Source organism: Azolla caroliniana, unplaced genomic scaffold (genome assembly GCF_043228905.1).
Source record: "Azolla caroliniana isolate FFs.n. ecotype wild unplaced genomic scaffold, voAzoCaro1.0.p SCAF_9, whole genome shotgun sequence".
In the NCBI taxonomy this organism is placed as follows: Eukaryota; Viridiplantae; Streptophyta; class Polypodiopsida; order Salviniales; family Salviniaceae; genus Azolla; species Azolla caroliniana.
The window spans coordinates 17,736,536-17,758,865 of NW_028230444.1; the positions used below are offsets into that span (position 1 = coordinate 17,736,536).

Genomic DNA, 22,330 nt, shown 5'->3' on the forward strand with positions numbered 1-22,330 from the left:
AGGAGCTCTTTCTACACGATTAAGGGCACGTCCAATAGGTTATAGGTGGGCCCATATTATGAACCATATGTGCATTTGCATTTTAGAATGTTTCAATCATTTGTGTATGATAAATGCCCTTGAAGTATGGTAAATACCATACTTTTGTATTCATTATTTATTATAAGGTAAGAAATTTAAGGTAAAAAGTGTAAAGAAAAAAACATAAGAATGTTTTGATAACATACGCATTCATATGAAAAAGAATGTTTGTCAATGCATTTGAGTATATTATGTACTATGGGTGGGCCACATTGTAGCAAGAGCCATTGTTCCCAATGTATCCATGATCAGATTCACCCACAATAGTTGAACGAGAGTCAATGGCATCTTCTCTAATGACACAGCAACTACACAATTTATGGTTCCCAATGTATCCATGATCAGATTCACCCACAATAGTTGGATGAGAGTCAATGCCACCTCCTCTAATGATATGAAAAACCACAATCAATTGGAATTAGATGAATTTGTGCATGTTGAAAGAAATCCAACATCCCCATTGTCAATGGCACCTCCCTTGATGTTGCAATGAATCCATTAGATTCACCCACAAATAGTTGAACGATAGTCGATGGCAACCGTAAAGTTTACAAAGAGTGTTGCGACATTCACAATCAATTGGAATCAAATGAATTTCTATATGTTGCAAGAAATCCATCGGCCCCATTGTCAATAACACATCCCCTGATATTGCAATAAATCCATCATGTTTGCCCACAATAGCTAAACAATGGCACCTGCTATAAGGATACTACTGCCATAAAGTTATTTATTATTATTTAAATGAAGATATCATTTTACAAGATTTTAAACTCTATGTGATTGGCAAAGGAAACGACCATTTTGGACGTTGAAGGTTTATGGAGAGTGTTAGACATTCACAGTCAATCAAACTCAATGATTTTCTGTATGTTGGAAAAAATCCAAATTGGAGAGGCTTGGCAAATGCCGCTTTCTTTCCTCATTTAATTAGTTTTGGAGTTCTCTTCATTTGATAGCAAGATCCCCATCTTGAAGGATCCCACACTCTACACATTTGCTTTAGTGGTGATGAAGTTGTTTTTATTGACCATTTGTACATTGATACGAATTGGCTTTGCGAACCCCAACAATCATGAGAAGGGTCAAGTTATGACCAAGGAGAATCTCTCAATTCTCTATCATATAATCATGACTTGGGGATTTCCACAAGGTCAACATCCATATATGTGAAAGCTATGGAACATAAGCTCTCAAAAAGCCACACCGTCTAATTTCTCACATCAATCGACTTCTCCCATTGCTTGTAATGGGGATTGTGGAATTATTTGATGATATCATCTTATTTTTGTTGATGATATTATTGTTTGGGAAAGCGCTATTTGCCCCCCCATTTTTTTTACAATTTCCGATAGTTATCACCTCGTTCAGCAACATGTCTCAACAAGCATCTTCAGCTTCAATTATCGATGGTATATCAACGGCTTGTAGACTAACTGAAACAACATATGTTATCATCCAATCTAGTGGTGGTGACTAGGAAGCGAGGTCGCCCTGCAAGGTCGAAGAACAAAAAGGCCAACCAAAGGGAGAAGTCACTATTTGAGTACTCTACCGGTCGCAAATGTTCCAAATGTGGTCAAGCTGGTCACAATGCACGCGCTTGCGATATGCGAGAATCTAATGTTTTCCTGTTGTTTTCGAATGTTTTATTTTATTTTAAAGAAGATGTCCTATCATTAGTGTAAACATTTTACAAGATTTTTAAAATCTATGTGATCAGCGGGGGAAACAACCATTTCGGAGTCTGAAAGCCAATAAGGAGTACCGTAATTGGATGTCATGAATGGACTAGCTGTCCAAACGATAATAAACTCATGCCATTGAGCAATTTTGGCATCCGAATCTCCAACTATACCATCCCATTGACCCTTTAAAGTATGGACTATGTCCAACCAAATATTTGAAACCAATTCAGGTGGTGATGTTTTAAGTTGATGGAAAATGAGAGAGCACCGAGCCTTTTAGATGTGATATACAGTGGTACTACTCAATATCTCCCATATTGGTTGGACTTCCTTTCGTATTCCCGAAAACTGTAATGACAACGATGGTAATGTATGAACACTTCCAGATTTAGTGTAAAATCCATGGTCCATAGATTGTTTTCGAATGTTTGAAACATGGCTTCAATTTGATTTGATGTCATTGTATGTATGTATGTATGTATGTATGTATGTATGTATGTATGTATGTATGTATGTATGTATGCATGTATGCATGCATGCATGTATGTGTGGATGTATGTATGTATGTATGTATGTATGTATGTATGTATGTATGTATGTATCTCGACTATGCTGAGTGTCTTCCTTAAAACCCTTTCACCATACATATACCCTCTGCTCTACTAAGCTAGGGTTTTCTGTCTTTCTTCGCAGTTGGGCGATGGCGATTGCTTTGTCCTGATCCTTTCTTTACTTCTTCGTCTCCTTCTTCAATGGGTCGTCTTCATCGCATTGCCTCTTCAGCCGCTTCTCGTCTTAGAACAAAACACTCTGCTTTCTGGCCTTCTTCACATGTTACTAATCGTCATCCAATCACTCTTCCTCTGCGAGAATTCCACTCTTTAGATCGACCTTTCCTGTCTGGATCTCACAGGATATTGCCCTCTTTTAGGTCTTTTTCAGGTATTTCGGATGTCGATGATAGCAGAGCAGAAGCTCTAGAGAAGCTGAAAGGCATGGTGGATGCATGGATTAATATACAAAATGATGGCGAGTTCATATTTGAAGATGAAAGCAAGATTGATGATGGTAGCAGTAGTAATAACGCGACCAAATTGTTGAGTACATTCGGGTTAGTAGATGAATGGAATCTAGAGGATTGGAAAGAGACAGAGGTAGACATGGTCAGAGAAGGTACGAAGAATTTAGCATCAGGATTTAGTGGAGAGGATGTGCAAGGAGAATTTAGAAGGAAACAAGAAGGAAAAACTCAACCTACTCCGAAAGCAAAGAAAGTGTTTGGTATGGATGAAGGGTTACCCCCGCGAGTGTTAGTAGAATTTTGTGAATCCACCAGCCTTGCTGATCTTGTTGATTCAGATGTCAACAAACTGTTCAATCTGAGGTTAGTAGTATCTCTAATTTTTATTTATTTTTCTGCACACGAGGAAAACATACATCCATGGACACTTGCTGTAGTGGACATCATTGATATATTTTCATTAAAAATACATATTTTCCCTTTGCATAACCTTATGCCAATGAGTACACATAATCACGAGTATCTACCTACATTTTCACCAGAAAAGAAGCATCAAATTCTTTCTATTGCCCTGAGATGGGGCCTTATTTATGTACTCTGATTTCTGGACAAAATCATCATTTGCATTTACTTAATCTTATATTAATTCATACCGACAGTCACAACAAATAACACCTCTTACATTGCACAAAAGTACATATTTCCTTGTCATCTGTATTCACATAATCATGAAATTCTTCTTGACCTGCCTTCATTGTTGCAAGAACCAATGGTTATGTGTACATGCATAGTAATGGATAATTGTCTGAAGTAAAGGAATCAATTGATGAAAAGGTAAGGTGATGAAACAAAACAGAATGAATGGAGAAGACATGATATAGGAAGATTGAAAAATCCCTGCTGAAAAAACTATTAAGAGTGCTAGAAAGAAGGAACAGAGACTGACAATGAATAGTGACAGAAGCAGAAGTGAGTTTCAGAACGAAACAAAGATGTACTACTAGTAGGTGGGGGATAGATGTGGTTCCTAACATATTTACAGAACTCTCCAAAGGGATTTTCCTAATTTGGCTGAAAATATAGGAGAAAATTTATCATAGAAGATATGAGGAGGATTTATAGAAAATCATAGGAGAGGATTCATGTGACTAAAATGGTTGGAGTCGACACATCATTGCAAATCTAGGCATGAGCTGGATCCTCCCAAGTAGCTGGAAGATGTAGACAACTAGTGACTGACAGATTTTGTCATATACCAATGATAGAATTTTAAACATCATCCGTAGGCCATTAGCATGTTGTTATTTGCTCGTTTCTTTGAGAAGGGTGTTAGAAATATTTATAATAAGTAATGCATACAACTCTTTCGCTTTCTTCTGAGGGATGAATTTCAGCCATATTAATGGCATGAAGACATTTTACATTGGCTGATTTAATGGCTAAGCTGATAATAATGTGGGGTTATAAGACAGCTGATGGAGGATTTTTGGGTGGAGAGTTTTTCCCGTGCCTTTTGTTTGGATAATCGTATTTTAAATTTGGGTTAATCTAATAGTGTTTGTAAGGGATCGTAGATCCTTACTCTTGACCATATCTCGTTTGTTGATTGATCTTTTTATGTGTGTTGTTTGATGATGTCTTTGTAATTGATTTTATTTAGCACCTGCCTTGCAGCAAGGAAGATGAAACACAGTTTTATTCTGAAGGTTTACCGAAAAGTTACACCAAGGAATTCAATATCAGTGGCACTAATTCCCTCTTAATAAGAAGTCAGTTCTTGAAGCTGGTTTCTCACTTTAGATATCTGGCTAAGAAGAAGACTTCAGGTGACATATCTTCTGCACTAGAGGAATCAGAGAGTGCTAGTCGCAAGAAAGCTAACTTACTACAGTCGATAAACCATATGTGTAAGTAGCCCAAATCTGTAAGTGAATTCTATGCATCTTTACTATTTATCATAATCAATTTGGTTGAAGTTTCATAATTCTGCTGTTGCGGAACTGAATACACTGCATAAGTCCTTTAACTGATCAAGATTTGGATGGAAGCTTAGAGTATGAAAATAAAATCTCTCGTAAAATTTTGGTTCATATACATTAACATAGATCTAGTGTCTTAGTGGTCATCCTTGTAATGTCACTCCTAATGTCCTTGTATAGGTTTGATTTGAAATGAGGGAAAGGGCTTCCATGTTGATGATTGTGAACCACTCAATCACAGATTGGGAAGCGCTTGGAATATTGTTAAACCCATTTTTAGTGATCACAGGATTGCATTTCCTGGCATTGTCTTTATCTTGGCCTGACATGCGGGCCAAAACATGCATTCTCATGACCTGATAGCAAGAGTTGATGCATCAAGGATCCATAGAAATAAAATTTCCTTGTGAAAGGAACCCTTGTACATACATGTGACCAACATCACATAGTATAGTTGTATTTCTTTCATATATCCATCATTGACACCAATAGCACCTTTATATGTGATTCCTTTTCTCTGAGCTTTTGAGTAGCATGGTCAGCAGCTGCGTTATCAGACCATGGCAAGATGTGTTCCATGTTTATGATGTTTGAGCATCTTATTCTGCTTTTTTATTTTTTCAACTGTAAGTTAGCTTAAGCCCTCTGATTTGATGGCAGCTTGAAATAATAGCAAAGTAATATATAAACATATTTTTTGCATTCCCTCTACCATATTTTAACTTATTTATGTAGCAATTTTATTTTATTTTTTATAATGTTTTGGCTGTGTAAAACAATGTGAATACCTGTAGATTGAATGCTATGCTTGTCAAACAATGTGATGAGGATACTTGTTTATATTTGAATGAAATGGAATATGCGTTGCAGCTGTGAATCAAAGAAAAAAGCTAGCAAGAGAGCGTCGACTATTGGATAAAGCAGATCTCGCCACAAAAGAACGTATAGTGCTTGATGGGCTTCCTGGCAGTGGAAAAAGTATTGTGCTTGGTATGCTTGTCCAGTGGGCCCGTAGTGAAGGGTGGCTAGTTTGCTATATTCCTAGTGGAAGGAAATGGACTCACAATGAGTTATACTACAAAAATCAGTCCAGTGGGTTGTGGGATACTCCTGTACAAGCTGCTTCTATGCTTAAGGTTTGTGTTTATTGCAATTTCAAAGATTTGGTACTAAACTTTCACCTGTCACTATTCACATGTAGCGGATCAAATAGTTTTATTTAAGTTTTTCTGTCTTAATGAAAATAAAATAACATTTCCATACAATGCAAGTTTAAAGTACTGACAAATGTGCTCAATTTGGTAATAACATGAATTATATATGTGACAAGCTTGAAGGATCAAATACTGGAATTGTTTTATCCATAGTACCTATAATATAACTGAAGAGTATACTGCAGGCTGTTGACAGGAATATCCTTTTCATTATGACCAAAGAACTGATACATAACAAGACAGTGGAATGTGTCATTTGATCTATTGAGGTGCACATTTTTGCAATGTGTATCCTGGTCTTTGTTAAAATAAATAAGGTTGTAATTGGTTAGTACCTGTAAAAGGTTCGACTTAACATAGGTTATGGATAGATGGGTGTTAATACTGTACTCATAGCGTCTACTACCATGATTCCAACTTTGAATAAAAACGAATTGCCTGTCGGTGACAACTCCTGGGAATACTAATGATTCTGATGCAAATCCACTCATTCCTGGTTATGCTAAATATGCAAATGAAAAGTTGGTCAACGTTGTAAATAGTCTAGGCATTTGCCACCCCCTTCAGTTGATCCAAAAGAATGAGTATAGGTTTGATTGTATGGTCCCTGTGAGGAAGAAAAGTGTGCCACTTATCAGACCATGGGAGATCATTTGTATTACTGATTGAAGCATATAAGTCAAATATAAGGACAATGAAATGTCTTTTTGTTCCATCGTCACATCTGCATTAGCAGATGCTGGAATTTGGCAGTTTTTTGAATCTACATGGTTCCATTTGCTTGTCTTGTGTTAACAACTATTCTGTTTGAATAACTTTGCATAGAAGTGCCTTTTTAGTTCTTTGATGTTTAGACCTTAATGTAGTATTGTTGACCTATGCTTTCACTGTTTCATTCAGCCATCTGATACGCCAGTTGCATAAAAAGGTGTGTGCTGTATAAGTATTGTGCAGGACAGTTTGACATTTCTAGTGAAAGATGGGAAATTGAATATATATTTGCCTTTGACCAGTATACGAAGAAGACTAACCTAATTTGTCTTGAACCTGTGGATGCCAGAGATATTCTTAAATGTAGGTGTACAGCGAATAACTTGGGAATATGATAAAAAGGGACACTATTAAAATATGACCTGGATTTCAGGAAATTGTGAAGAGTTATGGTTAATGCCCTAGAAGTTATACCATGTCACGGTTGGAAGTATGGAATGGATATGGCCACTTGAAATTTGTTTTTTTTGTTTCATTTGTAGCTTAAAGTATTTAGAAAAAAGAAGAGAAAGAATCTAAAAGAAACATGGTATTTATTTGCAGGACTTTTTGAAGAGTCACAATGACATCTTAGAATCTATTCCATGTCGAATTTTTGATCGCATACCTCTTGGTGAGGGTCCTGGGATTGGGCTTGTATCAGGGCCTCAAGAGGTGAGTTTGAAAAGCGGTTCCACATTGAAAGACCTTATTCAGTTGGGAATAGACTCTCCTCATGCATCAGTTGGTGTGGTGGTACGCCTACGGAAAGAACTATCTCTGGTTGAGGAGGTTCCTGTTCTTATTGCAGTGGATGAGGTATGCCGCTATCTGTATTAGATATTTATAGAAGTTTGATATTATATGAAATGCAGATGATGCTTAAGAACACCTGAAGTGTTTTTATGGCGCAGTTCAATAGCTGGTTCACTTTCAGTGGCTTTCATGAAAGTTTCAATGATTTTGGCAGGAGACAAATTCATGCTAGGGAACTTGCAATGGTATATACTTTCTCCTTTAAAAACATGTCTCCATAATGAACTTCTAAAATATTCTTCAGTTTTGTCAACTTAGTGTTGAAGTTTATTTTTGCTTTTCTACAACAAAGATATCCAGTTTTAATTACTTCTGGATTTCTTCGTACCTGTTGTCAATCTGCTTCAAGTTATTGCTGTCTAGATTGTAGATAAATAATCATAGATTAATGGGTATTTATCAAGGGAATGAACAGATATGACACGTTATTGAGAACTAGATGTTGATTCAGCCCAACACGAGATTGTGGATCCAAATTTAATTATTTTACTGTGGTGGCAGTTCATGAACGCCAATCATTTGCTAGTTAGCATGTTTAAAACCATTTAGGTAATGCATGATATATGTTCTTGAAATTTACAGGTGAATGCTTTTCGGGATATGACATATGGTCCTTTCATGGTTGGGGCTTTTTCACACTGTAACAATGTTGGAAAGCTTCCTAAACAACTGCCTGGAATTCCACTTGAAAGCAAGGTGTTCCTGAATCGGTATGATTTTATGGAAGCGAGTGTTATGCTAAAGCTTTACATCAGGTACTTGCTCAAGTCTTTTCTGATGGCTGTGAGAACTTTCTGTTGTTTTTTTCAATGGCTGTGGCTAACTTTCTGCTGTTGTTTTCAATTCTGTGAATCTTGAAAGAGACTTTGAAATACTCAACTTTTCTCCTTGGCTATCTTTGACAAATGATCTCGTTTGATTGATATGTGTATATTGCGTGCTGTTCAGCTGGTAAAATACTTTGTATGGCCAATGTTTTAGGATTCTACACCTAAAATTGTTTCAGAAGTTATGACTCTTGTGTGGATATATGTAATACATGTATTGACTCATTTGTAGCTACTTTGGTGTTGCTGTTGGTGGTTCAACTGCATTTTTATGTGACTTATAAATCTATCATTAAGTTACTGGCTTTGAAAGTGATGGATCAGTTTTCACATTGTCAATTACTTCCTACAGAAAATGGTGTCCTAAAGCGAAGTTTGGTAAAAGGACTAGGAGATCACTATATATGTTGACGAATGGAAATGCAAATGAGCTAAGGGATGTGGCATTCCTGACTGCAGGTAGAGTCTATTTTCTACTCATAAAATATGATATTGTGTATGTACAGCCAGACATAGATATGTGACTCAAAAAAGAAATCATTGTGCTGCTAATATTGTTTAATGATCTCTTTCGTGATCAAGATTATATTTGCATATACATAGTCAATATGTTTTTGAGAGATGTTTCATGTGATCCCAGGTGGTTTGCGGGATGCTGTGATCCAACAGCCAGCTGAGCAGCAAACTGTGGCCTGATGAAGAAAACTTCAAGAGTCACTTCTTGTGTTAAATACTGAGCCTGAATCAAGGAGGATAAGAACTTCAGGTTTTCTGGTCTGTCTGTATGCCCATAATTGGAGGGGTTTCTTATAGAATTTGAATGATACAATCTTCATTGGGGAAGTGTGAGTTTATGATAACATGCGGAATAAAAGAAAATGGGGATTGCCATTATCATAATGGAGTTTTGATATGTTCTATCTTGTTGCTAATGCAATTCCATTAAATTTCTGTTGTATTGACGACCTGATTAATGTATCATATATGCGATTTTCATGTGTTGTCTCTGATTCACAATAATTGTTTTTTCCGTTGCAATATATATATATACCAGAAATAACACATAATTCATGATGTGGGTATCCATTTTGATGCAAAGCTCGAGGGTGGATGTATTCATGGTATTTCAATTTGAATATCTCTTTGTGTGTTGCCTACCCCCCTCCCCTCCCCCCCCAAAAAAAAAACACATACAGGGTTTGCCTGTGTTGTGAACCTAGTGAACTAAGAATTTATTTTGGTACGTGAGGTTGTTTTCTTGATTTAGTTTCGTGACATTGGTTCTTTCAAGTTATGATAGAACAATCAATTTTTCATTGTTGTATAGTGGGTTTATATGAAAGACAAGTCTTGCAATGAAATTTTGGTATTTGCCATTGACTAATAAACTAAAAGGCAGGCCAACATGAAAAATGTACTGGTATTGCTTCTGTAAATATTAAAAATGAACTAATCAGCCCTCATTTATATTTAAGAAGACAAGCCAAGATAAAAAAAGGTAGAAAGAAGGAAACATCTGTATTTTCGTAAATCTATAAGCCCTCAAATCCTAGTTTTTGGCTTTTATCCAACACGAGGCTTCTGCAAAACATGATGAAATTGGACTGTTTTGTGTTTGGGATATGGAGCACATGTGTATGCATGCTTTATTTGGCTGAGGCTGATCTAAAATCATGTGTAATTGTATTGACCAAGGCTGATTTGAGCTATACCATGTACATGAAGTTAAGGATTATGTGGCCTAATTTTGTCTCGACAACATTGCCTTTTGGTGTAATCATAGTGTCATTGATCTGATATCCTGTCATCAATGAGGCATTGTTTGAAGTGTTAATATAAGCACACAAGTGACTTTACAATCACTTTGTTCTTAGTTGTGATAATTAAGGACCTAGATTTAGTTAGCACACATCTATTTATCTTTAGATATCATAAGAAACTAGAGAATAAGTAAAAAAGAATATACATGTAATGGTAGGACAACATTGAGATAGCTGGACTAGGTGTGTGATAGATAATGTAGATTGGGACAGAGGATTGCCTTTAAATAGGTTACAAAATTGAGGTTCATTAGCTTCTAAGATGTCCTTTTGTCTACACTTATGTATATTAGGGAATTGTGGGCTAAACTCAACAATTATATGCATTTAAAATGTCGCAATGAAAATTTGAAATTCCATATTAGAGTTTTGGCACTAGTGATAATTCCAAATTACTGGTGCTGAAAAAGAAAATGCGATTTCAGTACAACCAAGGCAAAGATGAAAAAAGTCAGATTTAGAAACATGCTGCGATAAGCGATATTGTATGAATGTGCATGTAATTTAAACCAAGATTGTTATTCGTGTTGAATGTGAAGAATAAACAATTATAAAGTGGAAATATTTTCTTGAAGATATAGATTGCATACACTATCTGAGACAACAATCAAAGTGCACGGGCCTAAGTCAATTAGCATAGGCAATGTGGTCAAGTCCCAAAAAAACCACATTGGTTAATAGAGGACCAACTTCAACACCTTGCCAAGTTGTTCACAATTCATTAAGGTCCTACAAATCCTTAGGTTACCTCTTTGGTCTCCCAATTAAAAAAGAAGCAAGGAATATTGAGCAATAAATAATGAGCCTTAGACTTGATTCTCTCAATACAATGTGAGAAGGAGTCCCAACCATTGATGAACACATGTTTCATCTTGTGTGTTAGCATCTTACATGGGGTTTAAACGAAATTATTTTCTAAAATGTGTCTTTATATCAGAACTTCATATAGATATCAAAACTTGCACTTCATGACTACTATTGTGAGGGCATTCATGATATTCCTTCCACAGAATATGAGGTAATTGGTGACCATTGCATAAGAAAAAATAAATCCTCTTCCATTCATTGAACATGCATTTGAAAGCCATGATCATTGCTCAAATTTGACATCACAATAGCAAGGATCATGTGCAGGAACTGAATAACCACATTTGTGTTTAGCAAATATTATACGTTATTTCTGTATTGGTAAACCTTTAATAGCCTTTAAATTAGCTACATATTTGTAGGGCATTTGTAGTACTCTGATACTACCTTGGGTTAAGTGATGCCTAACTTGCGATTGACATACATTGCATCACAATCACAATTACTTTTATGATAAGTAATTTCTAGCCCCACGTTGAAGACATTTTATGTAATACAGTTAGTTGCTCGATGCTTTTAAAATACGATGTTACACATTTTGTAAGAACTTCATTGTTATTTTAAGCATTGAGATGTCGTGCTCTAATATGTTATGATTTTGATATGTGATTTCTAGTAATAAAATAAATAAAAAAGAATCTTTCTCTATGCTTTGCACAAATACTTACTAAGTTTCTAGCATGGTGAACATCTTATTCCCATTTTCTGCCAAGAATAGATTCACAGCATGTCTGACTCCTGAATTTCCCATGTCCATGATTGATCTTTAATACGAGAACTACTATTTTTATCTAGGCACTCCCAAATTCCCGCACTTAAGTGTTACAACTCCAACATACTCCTTCGGGTTTCAGTGGTAGGTATGCACATGCATTTCGCAAATTGCACATTTTAACAAGATAATATACACTTGGTCATGAAGACAATGGTATTTCCTTCGTTAATCCAATGCTAATAAATCATTTTCCATTTGAGTGAAAGAACTCACACAACAAGCAGAACATGGCTCATCTTTATCATCATTTCCTTGTGGTATAACAAAATTTATGTTCTTGGAAAGGAAGAAGCCTCAAATGGGTGAAATAAATGAAATTTGATAATTTCTGTAAGCAATGATACATATCTCCTCCTGAACCCTGCTACTCAATCAAGGAGATGAGAAGGGCAATACTCATACCTGATCCTAAAGCAACTAACTGAAGAAATGTTGTCTTTGCAGATGTTCCAGTTCGATGCATTTCTGGCAAGACTCCTGCTATGGCTATATAAATGAATCCACCCGCAGTAAAACCCTAGAACACAATCATTGTTATCATATAGAATCTTTCATGAAGAGGACTTGACAAAGAAGCAAAAACAAACCGCTGTTTTGATTTAGTGACTCTAAGCAGAGTCATGAAAACGCAACTAAAAAAGCAAACATAAAATCTATTACCTCTATAAGAGATGAGTTCTCTGGACTTCCACCCCACAACAAAGCCTGTAGAGAGAGGCAATCAATTCCCTTTCTAATTAGGAGAAAACATGCATTAAATGTTGATTTATTGTTTATTTCATGTTTAGCCATGTACACTTAAGGATGGAGAAAACATGGAGCCATAAAAACTCAAGATTTCTGAAATGTAAATGTTTTAAGATGACGACGATGATGTACCAGAGCTGTTCCTGCAAGTGCAACCAAGGCTGACAGAAAATTGAAAGCTAATGCCTTGAATACTGTGAATCCGGATTGCAATAAAACACCAAAATCACCAACCTGTAGGAAGTCAAAGAGTTAGGGTCCTGTCTATAATGTTTGTCTTTGATTAGATAATTGGTTAGGTTCATTATTTACTATTATGCATGGGAAGTTGAAGAAAATCTAGAAAGAAGAGTAAACTGATGGCAAAACTGGGAAAATAATGTTTGAACAATACGAATGAGACATGAATACCATGAGTACAAATTCTATCACAGACCAAAAAAACTTCTCATCATCGCTCATGTTATTAGTATCCAGAGTAAGTGATCTCCTAAAAGAATCGACAAATTGAGTTTCTCCTATCAATCACATTTGAAGGTATAATGGGTATAACTCAGGTCACAATGAAGGCTGGCAAAAAGCAAATAAAAAATATAAGTGCATATGAACAGACCCCACCAATAGAGCTTAAGAAGTATTCTTTCATTGATTCTTTCTCATCCATTATGGTGATAAAATATAGTCAGCATATTTTGCATGTGTGCTGCATGCTTCTGTCCCTGGAGAAGTTTTCAATGAACACTACAAGCATCAATCATCAGATCAATGCATGTTCCTAATGGGATACTTGGTCAAGAATCAACAAAAAAACAAACCAAGCAGTTGTGCGGTATACTCTCAAGGAAATAATTACTATGCGGTAAGTTGATGAACATTTACCTCTTGTGGTATTTCATGTGCAAGCAAAAACAGAGTGCGGGACCAGCCACCAATAGTTCCATGGTTCAAAAATGCAGACCCAAGAGCCATGCCATCGGTGAAATTGTGCTGCAAAAATAAAGCTATTATTTTCCACATCTTCTATCATCAAGTTAGGATTTTGAACCACATTTTTATGATGAAACTTTCAAATATGGATTGCTAACACCATACCACTCCATCTGAGAACAGATTCAAGTACCCTAAAATATGATTAGGTGGGTCTATCTTCTCTATTGGTTTCACAGCTGACTTCTTTTCAGATTTATCCTTATCAGACAGCAACGGAGTTGTTTCCTTGATGCTATCTTTTCGGGCATTCTGTAAAGGCAAAAATAGTTGGAATGAAATCTGGCCAAATTTTTCACAGAAAGATATTCTACTTACTTTACGACGACGAGGTTCATGTGCATTTGTTTTCTCTTGGGTAGAATCATTTGCCTTCTCCTTGAGAGTCTCTTTATCAGGAACATTTTCTTGACCTTGATTTTCCCCATCTCCTCTGTGTTCATCATTACGATCGTCCTCATGATGATGATGATGATGGTGATGATGACCCCAAGTCAATGCACCTTTTGAAGAGGATTCCTCAACTTGTCGCACAATTTTCTCCACAATAAAGAACAAGATGATACCAGCTACAGAACCATTGGAGGTTATGTTAGAATAATTGTCAATCTACATTTACACTTGCCTACCTATCAATACATTTTAGTTACCAAGGACTGCAAGGCCCACAGATAAGTCCTGGATAGAATGGGCATGACCATGTCCTTGTGCACCATCATCATGATGGCTGTGACCATGTTCGTGATGATTATGTTCCACATCATGGGCATGAGAGCCACCTAAAGAGCAAACAAGTATTAGAATGTTCTAAAATTTAAACAAACTGATTCCACTTACAACCATTAGAAAAATTTGTAATACCTAAAGCATGAGGTAACTGGTGTAAGAAGGCATCCCCCAACATTGCTCCAGCCTGCATATGAAAGGTTATAATTTGATATACTATCAAAAATCTTGAAATTCTATCAGAAACAGAAAGACAAACAATATGAATCATACATCTCGAAAAGACCCTCCTTTGGGATGATTAACTTACACCAAAGGCAGCTAGAAAATCCACGACGATCCTTGAGGGTCTCCCTTGAGCTGATTGCATATGCAAAAATTAAAGTGAAAGTAGTTTAGTCACATGTGAATAAATGACACGTCATGCATGAAGGTAGATAAAAAATACTTACCAACAATAAAGGGAAGAAGAATGAGACAAATTAGAGATGCCGTGCTGACCAGCAAGGAGCATCCTAAAGCTGGTAGCCAGAGACCTATTTATACCACAAGAAAAGAGGAAAAAGATAAGGAAGCACACCACTAATTTAGTATAGAAATGTATGCTATAGACACGAGAAAATTGAGCATAGAGATTACAGCAGTCATAAATTAAAAAAGAAATAAGCAGCTAACAAAGAATATTTCTCGATCAGCAAAACAGCTGAGTGGTTAATTACAAATTCACAAGCATGCTATTTTACCTCTCCAAGCAATCATACTTTGTTTAAACAAAAAGTTCTTGAGATGTATATAGAGACGGTACAACAAAAATTTCCCTGGATCTGGATTCAATAGAGATTTATTAACACATTCAATATGAATGGCAAATACCCTTCATGCATTAGTCATATAGAGTGCAGCAAAGTGATTTTATCAAGAAGAAAGCCACTATAAGTAAGAACAAGGGGGTGGAATCAATATAAATTTGAAATGAATAAAAAGGCTTAGTCCAAAATCTTATATAAGTATCGCTTGTGTAAGGATATTCTCACATAGGCTTGAATTATAGACAGCAGAGGTTTATATAGTCAACTTATTACCATTTTTCATGATCTTGCTCCCATGCCAAATGACCTTGCTGAGCGGTCCCCATCAAAGTTTCAAATTTTGAAACATTTCAATGTCATTTATGCTGAATTTGTTATATTTAATATACGCATTGTTGTGGTTTATGCAGGAAAAAGTTTGAATTTGGAAAAGTTTTGCTGTTATAAATGTTGAAGTTATTATATTTGATATATGTACATTGCAGGTCAGTTCCACAAAAATATATTTCTTCATGTGTACATTCTACTACCCATTTCCACATTTTTATCTATACAATGATCATCCCACCTAAACTCCATACTGACACCTGGATCTTATTTAACCTAACGTCTTTCCAAATCATGAAATTTTCGAACAACATACCTAAACCAGAAGACTTCTCAGAAATTTTGTGGTCATGATGGTGATGGTGGTGATCATGACTTTCCTCCGGATGAGATTGTGGATCGAATCCATACAAACGAAGCTCTTCTTCCTCTGCTAACTCCTCTGCAAGCTTAAAATGACCAGTTTTGGCAGAATGATGTTTGCTTTCATGTCTATGGTCATGATGATGACCATGATGGTGGTGATCGACATCACGATGGTGGCCATCAGTATCGTGATCATTGTGACTATGATGAGATCCATGAGCAAGGTCAAGGTTATGTTTGTGTTCATGGTCATGAATATGGCCATTGTCATGTGAATTCTGATCATGGGCATGGGCGTGGATATGGCCATCACCGTTGCTGTGACGACATGATGATGCAGAGGAGAGATTGATGAAGAAAGACCCACCGAGAAGCAAGATCAGTGCAGAGATTTGGGCCCAAGCCATGGCAGATCCGTGCTCTGTAACTGAGACCTTTCCTCCTGCCCTGCTACAGACATAGAGGAATATATGCATTGATTTTTTAAATGCTAGGGGCCATCAAATTATGAATGAAGGAAGTGGTGTGCCAAGTGGGCACCTTGAGGCTTGGCCATAAGCCAGACCAAAGACTCTGCCAAATGGACTCTATCCCAAAGGCCACCTCGTATGGCACTTGTAAGTAAAGCTGACCAAAGAAATATAGGAAATGTACAATCGGACTAATGTAGGGAATCGCCTTCGGTATAAGCCAGACCAAAGACTGGCGCAAATGGACTCTTTACCGATGATCACCTCGTATGGCGCTTGTAAGTAAAAGACCACCAAAGATATAGGAAATGCAGAATTGAGCTAATGTAGGGAATCACCTTCGGTATAAGCCAGAACAAAGACTGGTCCAAGTGGACTCAGTACCAACAATCACCTCTCATGGCGCTTGTAGGTAAAAAAGACGACCAACGATATAACAACTGTAAGATACTATTATGTTGGGAATCACCTTAGGGCATAAGTTTGACCGAAGACTAGCGCAAATGAACTCCATCCCCAAGATCACCTTGGTATGGCACTTGTAAGTAAAAGCCAACCAAAGATGTAGGAACTGTAATTTAGGATTATGTAGGGAATCGCCTTGGGCATAAGCCAAACCAAAGGCGGCACAAATGGACTCCATCCTGACAATCACCTCATATGGCGCTTGTAAATGAAAGCCGACCGAAGATGTAGGAACTATACAATAGGATTATGTAGGGAATTTCAATGTCGGTCTTGTTGTACTGGTATTGACGTCAACCATCATAGCTCTATTGATCTAATGATTCAGTTTTTTCTTAAAACGAAACCTTGAATGTAGGCATTGAATCTCTTGCTTGTCTTCTTGATGTTGCTTTGTTGATATGTCTCAAGTGGGTGTTCAAATGATTGTACTTGCTCCATTAATGACTGAGGAATGCATATTTTTTATCAATGCATGACAAAGAAATGCATGGCTCTAATTTGAGGTGAGTGCCATTTGAATGATGAATGGGTAGGTGATTTCACATGGTCAAGGAAGCCATTTATTTTGTTGCTTGGTAAAATTCATCCCATTAACCATCACATGGTTGAGGGAGGAGGCATGGATTTTGGTGCTCAGTGAAGTTTTTCCATAAAACATATGCTCCATTGGTATTAATAAAAGGCCCGGAGGCAGTATACAAATACTACATAATATTGTTTCATCTCCACAAATATATATTATCAAAAACAAGACCAAATATAAGCTTTGGCATTTATCAAGATACTGCTAATTATAATCCATGAATATAACTCTCAACCTTGTCACTAACACCTTTACTAGGTAGAAGACCACATCTAAAAACAAAAACAATCTCCAACCTAGTTGTCCACCCTGGTTGGTAGTTTGAAAACTTCTTGTTCGCCTTTTGTTTCGCATGTACTGAACACCATACCCAACATATAAACAACATCTACGAGTATCCAACTTTTTCGATGTTTCAATCCCACAAAGACCTACATCTTTGAAGGAGAGGAGGGCGACCATGTCACCAAATGAACCACATAATAACACCTCCTCAGAAAACTTGTCTTTTACATGATATTCCATGTCCTCTGTATTCCCAATCATATATGTCAGGTCTGGATCTGTAAGAAGATTCACAATCCCAACCTAAACACTTGCAAACAAATCTGAACTGATTCCATCATTTCTAAATACTGTTGGGGAGAAATAAAACAGAAATAAAACACAACATTGATTCCAGAGAGTTGTTGCAAAACAAACATGGCTGCTCCAATTGACCATTTCGGGCTCTTAGAACAGACCTCCATCCCAACTAAGAGCACTAGTTGTCCACCCTGGCTGGTAGTTTGAAAACTTCATGTTCGCCTTTAGTTTCGCATGTACTGAAGACCATACGCCACATATAAACAACATCTACGAATATCCAGCTTTTTCGATGGTTCAATCACACAAAGACTAGCATCTTTGAAGGAGAGGAGGCGATGTCGTAGTGTAATTCGCACACTACGTGAAAAATTACATTTTTGGTTTCTCCGGATAGGATATGGAGTACCCAGTGAGAACCGGAAGGAAGAACTGGTGAGGACCGAAACCGGTCAGGAGACCCGGCAAGAGCCGGATGAAGAAGGCCGGTGAGAGTCGGTGAGAAACGGACGAAGAGGACCGGTAAGGAGGATCCGGTAAGAACCGGATAAAGAAAATCCGTGGATTGGGTAGAAACGCCGGACAAGGGGATGAAGGTCCTCAATGTGTTTTCAGCATTCGGAAGTCGGTTCGGGAGGTTGTATGCGAGAGATCAAGCTATCCTCGCACCGGACAAAGTTATCCATGTTCTTACGAGCCATAGACGTCCGGGATTGGAAGGATCTTGGAGTGCTTCTAGAGGACACGACTACCGAGAGTGGCCTCACCGAAACTTGGGAAAGCGTGCGGGATATCGTAGCGCGATACACAAAGAGGGGGCAATGGCTTGCCAACGAAGAAAAGAGGGTTTCGGAACCGATTCCGAAACCGAGATCCGGATCATAAGACCATCAACTGCGGGCTCGAGAAGCTACGATTGAGAAGGGAATCGACGCAACTACGGTGGAGCAGTTGCTGAAGGAGATGGAGAATCTAAACATCGCGATGGTGAAGAAGTCGGATGACCATCCCACAAGTTCCAAGTATATGGACTGTCGATGCATATGGTGCGATAGCACCGAACATGATCGGAGGGATTGCGACGAGCACAAGGAAGCGCTACGACAGGATCTTATCTACTACAAGGGAAATCGGATTCATTCGATGGACTCTCGGAATCCACTCCGACCGAACTTCCGAAAAGGCGGCATGAAGAAGGTCCTAGAGGAGGAAATAGCGGCGAAGAGCAATTACGCGACAACCGCGGGAATACGTGTCGGGGAGTCATCAGGAGCAAAGGTGTCTTTTTGGCCGGAAGTGCTAGAAAACACCGAGAAAACCGACTCTAACGAGATCCGAAGCACCGTGGAAGGCATCCGGGAAGCTATGGGATGGGAGTGCCCCGTCGATAAGAATAGCGTATACGCCCTATGTCAATTACATGAGGTATATGTAGATGAGAAGCGGTGACGCACGGAGGATGGGGCTGGACCATCGAAGACACCGGAGAGTTGGAACTCCGACGGAAGAGGGAAAGGAAAAACGATTCCGGCATTCAAGCTCGCCTCGGACATCGAACAACAAACGGACTTGAAAAAGGTGCTCGAGGAGAGAATCCTTGACAGCTGGGTAGATTTTTCGCTTCGGGAACTACTCGGAATAGCAAAAAAAGAGTTCCATGATCTTCTTGTGGATCTCGTAAAAAGAAAAAGACAAACTACAGAGGAAAATGTGCCGATGGTGAATGCAAAGACCGTTCCGATGAATGACACCGAAGTGGAGGAGAGATTCCGAATTCCCACTATACAAAGCCACACTGGGCGCGTGCAACTACGGAGACTCTGGTTCGAATTGGCAACATCAAAGAGCCCGTGCTAGCATTGATTGATCACGGATCGGAGATCAATTTGATGTCCAAAGAGTTCTACCGGAAGGGGAAGTGGCCTATTAACACCAATCATGGATGGAAGATCCGGGCGGCCACTAAAGCAACGAAAGATCTATTTGTGGCTTGTCCAGATGTGACGATGAAGATCGAGGATGTCGAGGTCGACCAAAATTTCTTCGTACAAGACGAAGTCTCACACTCCGTGATCCTCGGGCAACCCTTTATCATGGCACCACGGATGGAGACGAAGGTGCTCGATAGCAGTGCGGCTTTTGCACGAATTCGGAGCCAAAACGGAGGGAAATCCGTCCAATTCCTAACGGTGCCGGAAAATCATGAAAGGAACAAGAGAGAGCTCTTGTCCCAAACAAGGATGGATTTTTAGAGCGGACTGTTGCGGAGTGGGGAAGTGATAGTCCGAGAAGCCCTGATACCCCACACAAGAAGAAACCTCTCGGTGCAAAACAAGTACGAACCGGTCCGGATGGGGCATCCACATACACGGCCGTAACCGGAGGAATGAAGAAAGAATACCGAAAAGTGGAGGATAAGTTACGGTCGGCATCAATAATAGAAGAAGACGAAGAAATCGTGGGAATAGTCGAAGAGGTGTTCTATGGGAGCACACTACAATGGCTTGAAGAGCTCGCGGAAGATACAAGCCAGGGAAACCGGGTAATTCCGGTGGAGTCGGTCGAGATGTACAAGATCATTGTGAAAATGGGGCCGGATGCGCTCCACAAAGAAGAAGCAATGGTAAGTACGAAATACAAGACCGTGGAGAAGAAAGTGAAACCGGCCGCGGGACCGTTACCCGCAGATAGCGAACAAAAGAGGAAAGAAGTCTCGGGGGATCCGACACTTCGGAAGTCCATGGATATCGGACATGCCTTCACGGATGAGACCCGGAAGAAACCTTGGATCGGTGGAGGTGGGTTCCTATTAAAGAATGAAGAAGAACGATTCCGTGGGATGCTAGAGCGACATGGGAGAGCATTTGCATTTACATCGAAAGAAATAGGATGCGTTGACCCGAAGATAGATAGATAGATAGATAGATTATATTATCGTCTTCGGAGATCAAATATGACCTATGAGACCAAAAATATTACATTTCACGTGATACGTGTGAAAGTGAGTAGTGACTCTCGATGTTCAAGAACTTTACCAATGAATGTTGCAATCGAGAGTGCACATTGTGGTTGTGAGAGGAATTCATGCAAAGATTGGGCTCGACCGAAGAGATGTGGAAAGCATGGTCGAATATGATCAAAGGCAGAGCATTGTATCAAAGTGTGATACTCAGACTCGCGAACTTGTTTAGGGCAAAGTGTGCATAGCCGACCACTCTCATCACTTGTACCCCAACGCCCTGTTTCACATCGCAATGCATGTGAGCTAAGTCGCATGGAAGCAATGGTTCGAATGGCAGATAACGGTATGGGCTCTAACATGTATGGATGTGTACGATTTCCCCGTTCCGCAAAGAATATGGTTTTGTAGTTAGGTGCAACATGTGTAGTATAATGTGTGAAGCGTGAGCCTCCACATTTGTCCCATGTCATGATACATTGGCGTTGCAAAAATGCCTCATTTACAGAGGAATCTAATGATGCATCATGAAGCAAGTGTCTCGCATCCCATCTACCAAACCATTTTTCTATATCTTGCATCCAACCGGAACACAAAATTTTGCTTTTATGCGTCTTTTGGATCTTTTTGCTTGCTTCCCACGCAATTCTAGGAAGTCGATGTGAGGGACTTTTTTGAACCTTAAGCATGTATTCAACAACCCTTTCCATGGCCATGATCTCAATGGGAAGCGATCCCGTTTCAAGGAGGAGGAGGGTGTAGGGCGTTTGTTTCTTAACTTGTAGAAACTTGGTAAGAAAATGCTTTTGGACATTTTCAAACTCTTTCCACATAGACTTAGGGATGCTACCGCCCCATACTTCCACTCCATAGAGAAGAACTGGTGTCACCAAAGTGTCAAAAAGATATTTCTTGAGGACCCAACACTTAATATCTCCAAGATTGCATGTGTTCTCAAATGCATAGTATGCTCGTTTGCCCGCCTCTAAGCGGCGTGTAGCACATTCATTCCATCTATGATTTGAAGGAACTTCAAGGCCAAGATATTTGAAGCTTTCCACACATTCAAGTGGCTCATTGTTGTACATAATGCATGGTTTATCTCTTTTTTGGCTCTTCACAAGCATAATCTTTGTTTTAGAGCTATTGACACTTAATTTAGTATGCATGCAAAATTTTTCCAATGCCTTCATAAGCTTTTGTGCATCTCCTAAAGTATTTGCAAAAAGCACTACGTCATCTGCATATAGCAAAAGCATAATCACAACATTCCCAATGGCAACTTCTTCAACACATTCTTCCTTTGCAAACTTGGTAACCATTTCTTCCAATTCATCAATGCATAGACCAAATAGTGTTGGTGAGAGTGGGCATCCTTGCTTAACACCAATAGTGCTTTTGAAAAAATCTGAAAGTTTATCTTTCATGCGCACACAACATATAACCTTCTCATAAATTCGGGAAA

The 22,330-nt window shown here is 38.5% G+C and overlaps 2 protein-coding genes across 2 annotated transcripts; one reads left to right on the top strand and one right to left on the bottom strand.

Annotated features, from left to right (window-relative positions):
* Window positions 1-2,430: 2,430 nt before the first annotated feature.
* LOC147860314 (mitochondrial 28S ribosomal protein S29-like protein) lies at window positions 2,431-9,372 on the top strand. Its single transcript, XM_087324421.1, has 8 exons — window positions 2,431-3,153; window positions 4,465-4,697; window positions 5,640-5,905; window positions 7,298-7,552; window positions 7,648-7,734; window positions 8,132-8,304; window positions 8,729-8,835; window positions 9,017-9,372. Exons 1-8 carry the CDS (start codon window positions 2,522-2,524, stop codon window positions 9,070-9,072), a joined length of 1,809 nt encoding a protein of 602 aa, XP_087180547.1. The 5' UTR covers window positions 2,431-2,521; the 3' UTR covers window positions 9,073-9,372.
* Window positions 9,373-12,012: 2,640 nt separating this feature from the next.
* IAR1 (ZIP metal ion transporter family) lies at window positions 12,013-16,258 on the bottom strand. Its single transcript, XM_087324946.1, has 11 exons — window positions 15,751-16,258; window positions 14,751-14,834; window positions 14,609-14,658; window positions 14,434-14,485; window positions 14,223-14,351; window positions 13,891-14,141; window positions 13,678-13,824; window positions 13,465-13,572; window positions 12,718-12,819; window positions 12,499-12,543; window positions 12,013-12,355 (listed from the first exon to the last, which is right to left on the bottom strand). The coding sequence occupies exons 1-11, from the start codon at window positions 16,205-16,207 to the stop codon at window positions 12,203-12,205; spliced, it is 1,578 nt and encodes a 525-aa protein (XP_087181072.1). The 5' UTR covers window positions 16,208-16,258; the 3' UTR covers window positions 12,013-12,202.
* Window positions 16,259-22,330: the final 6,072 nt, after the last annotated feature.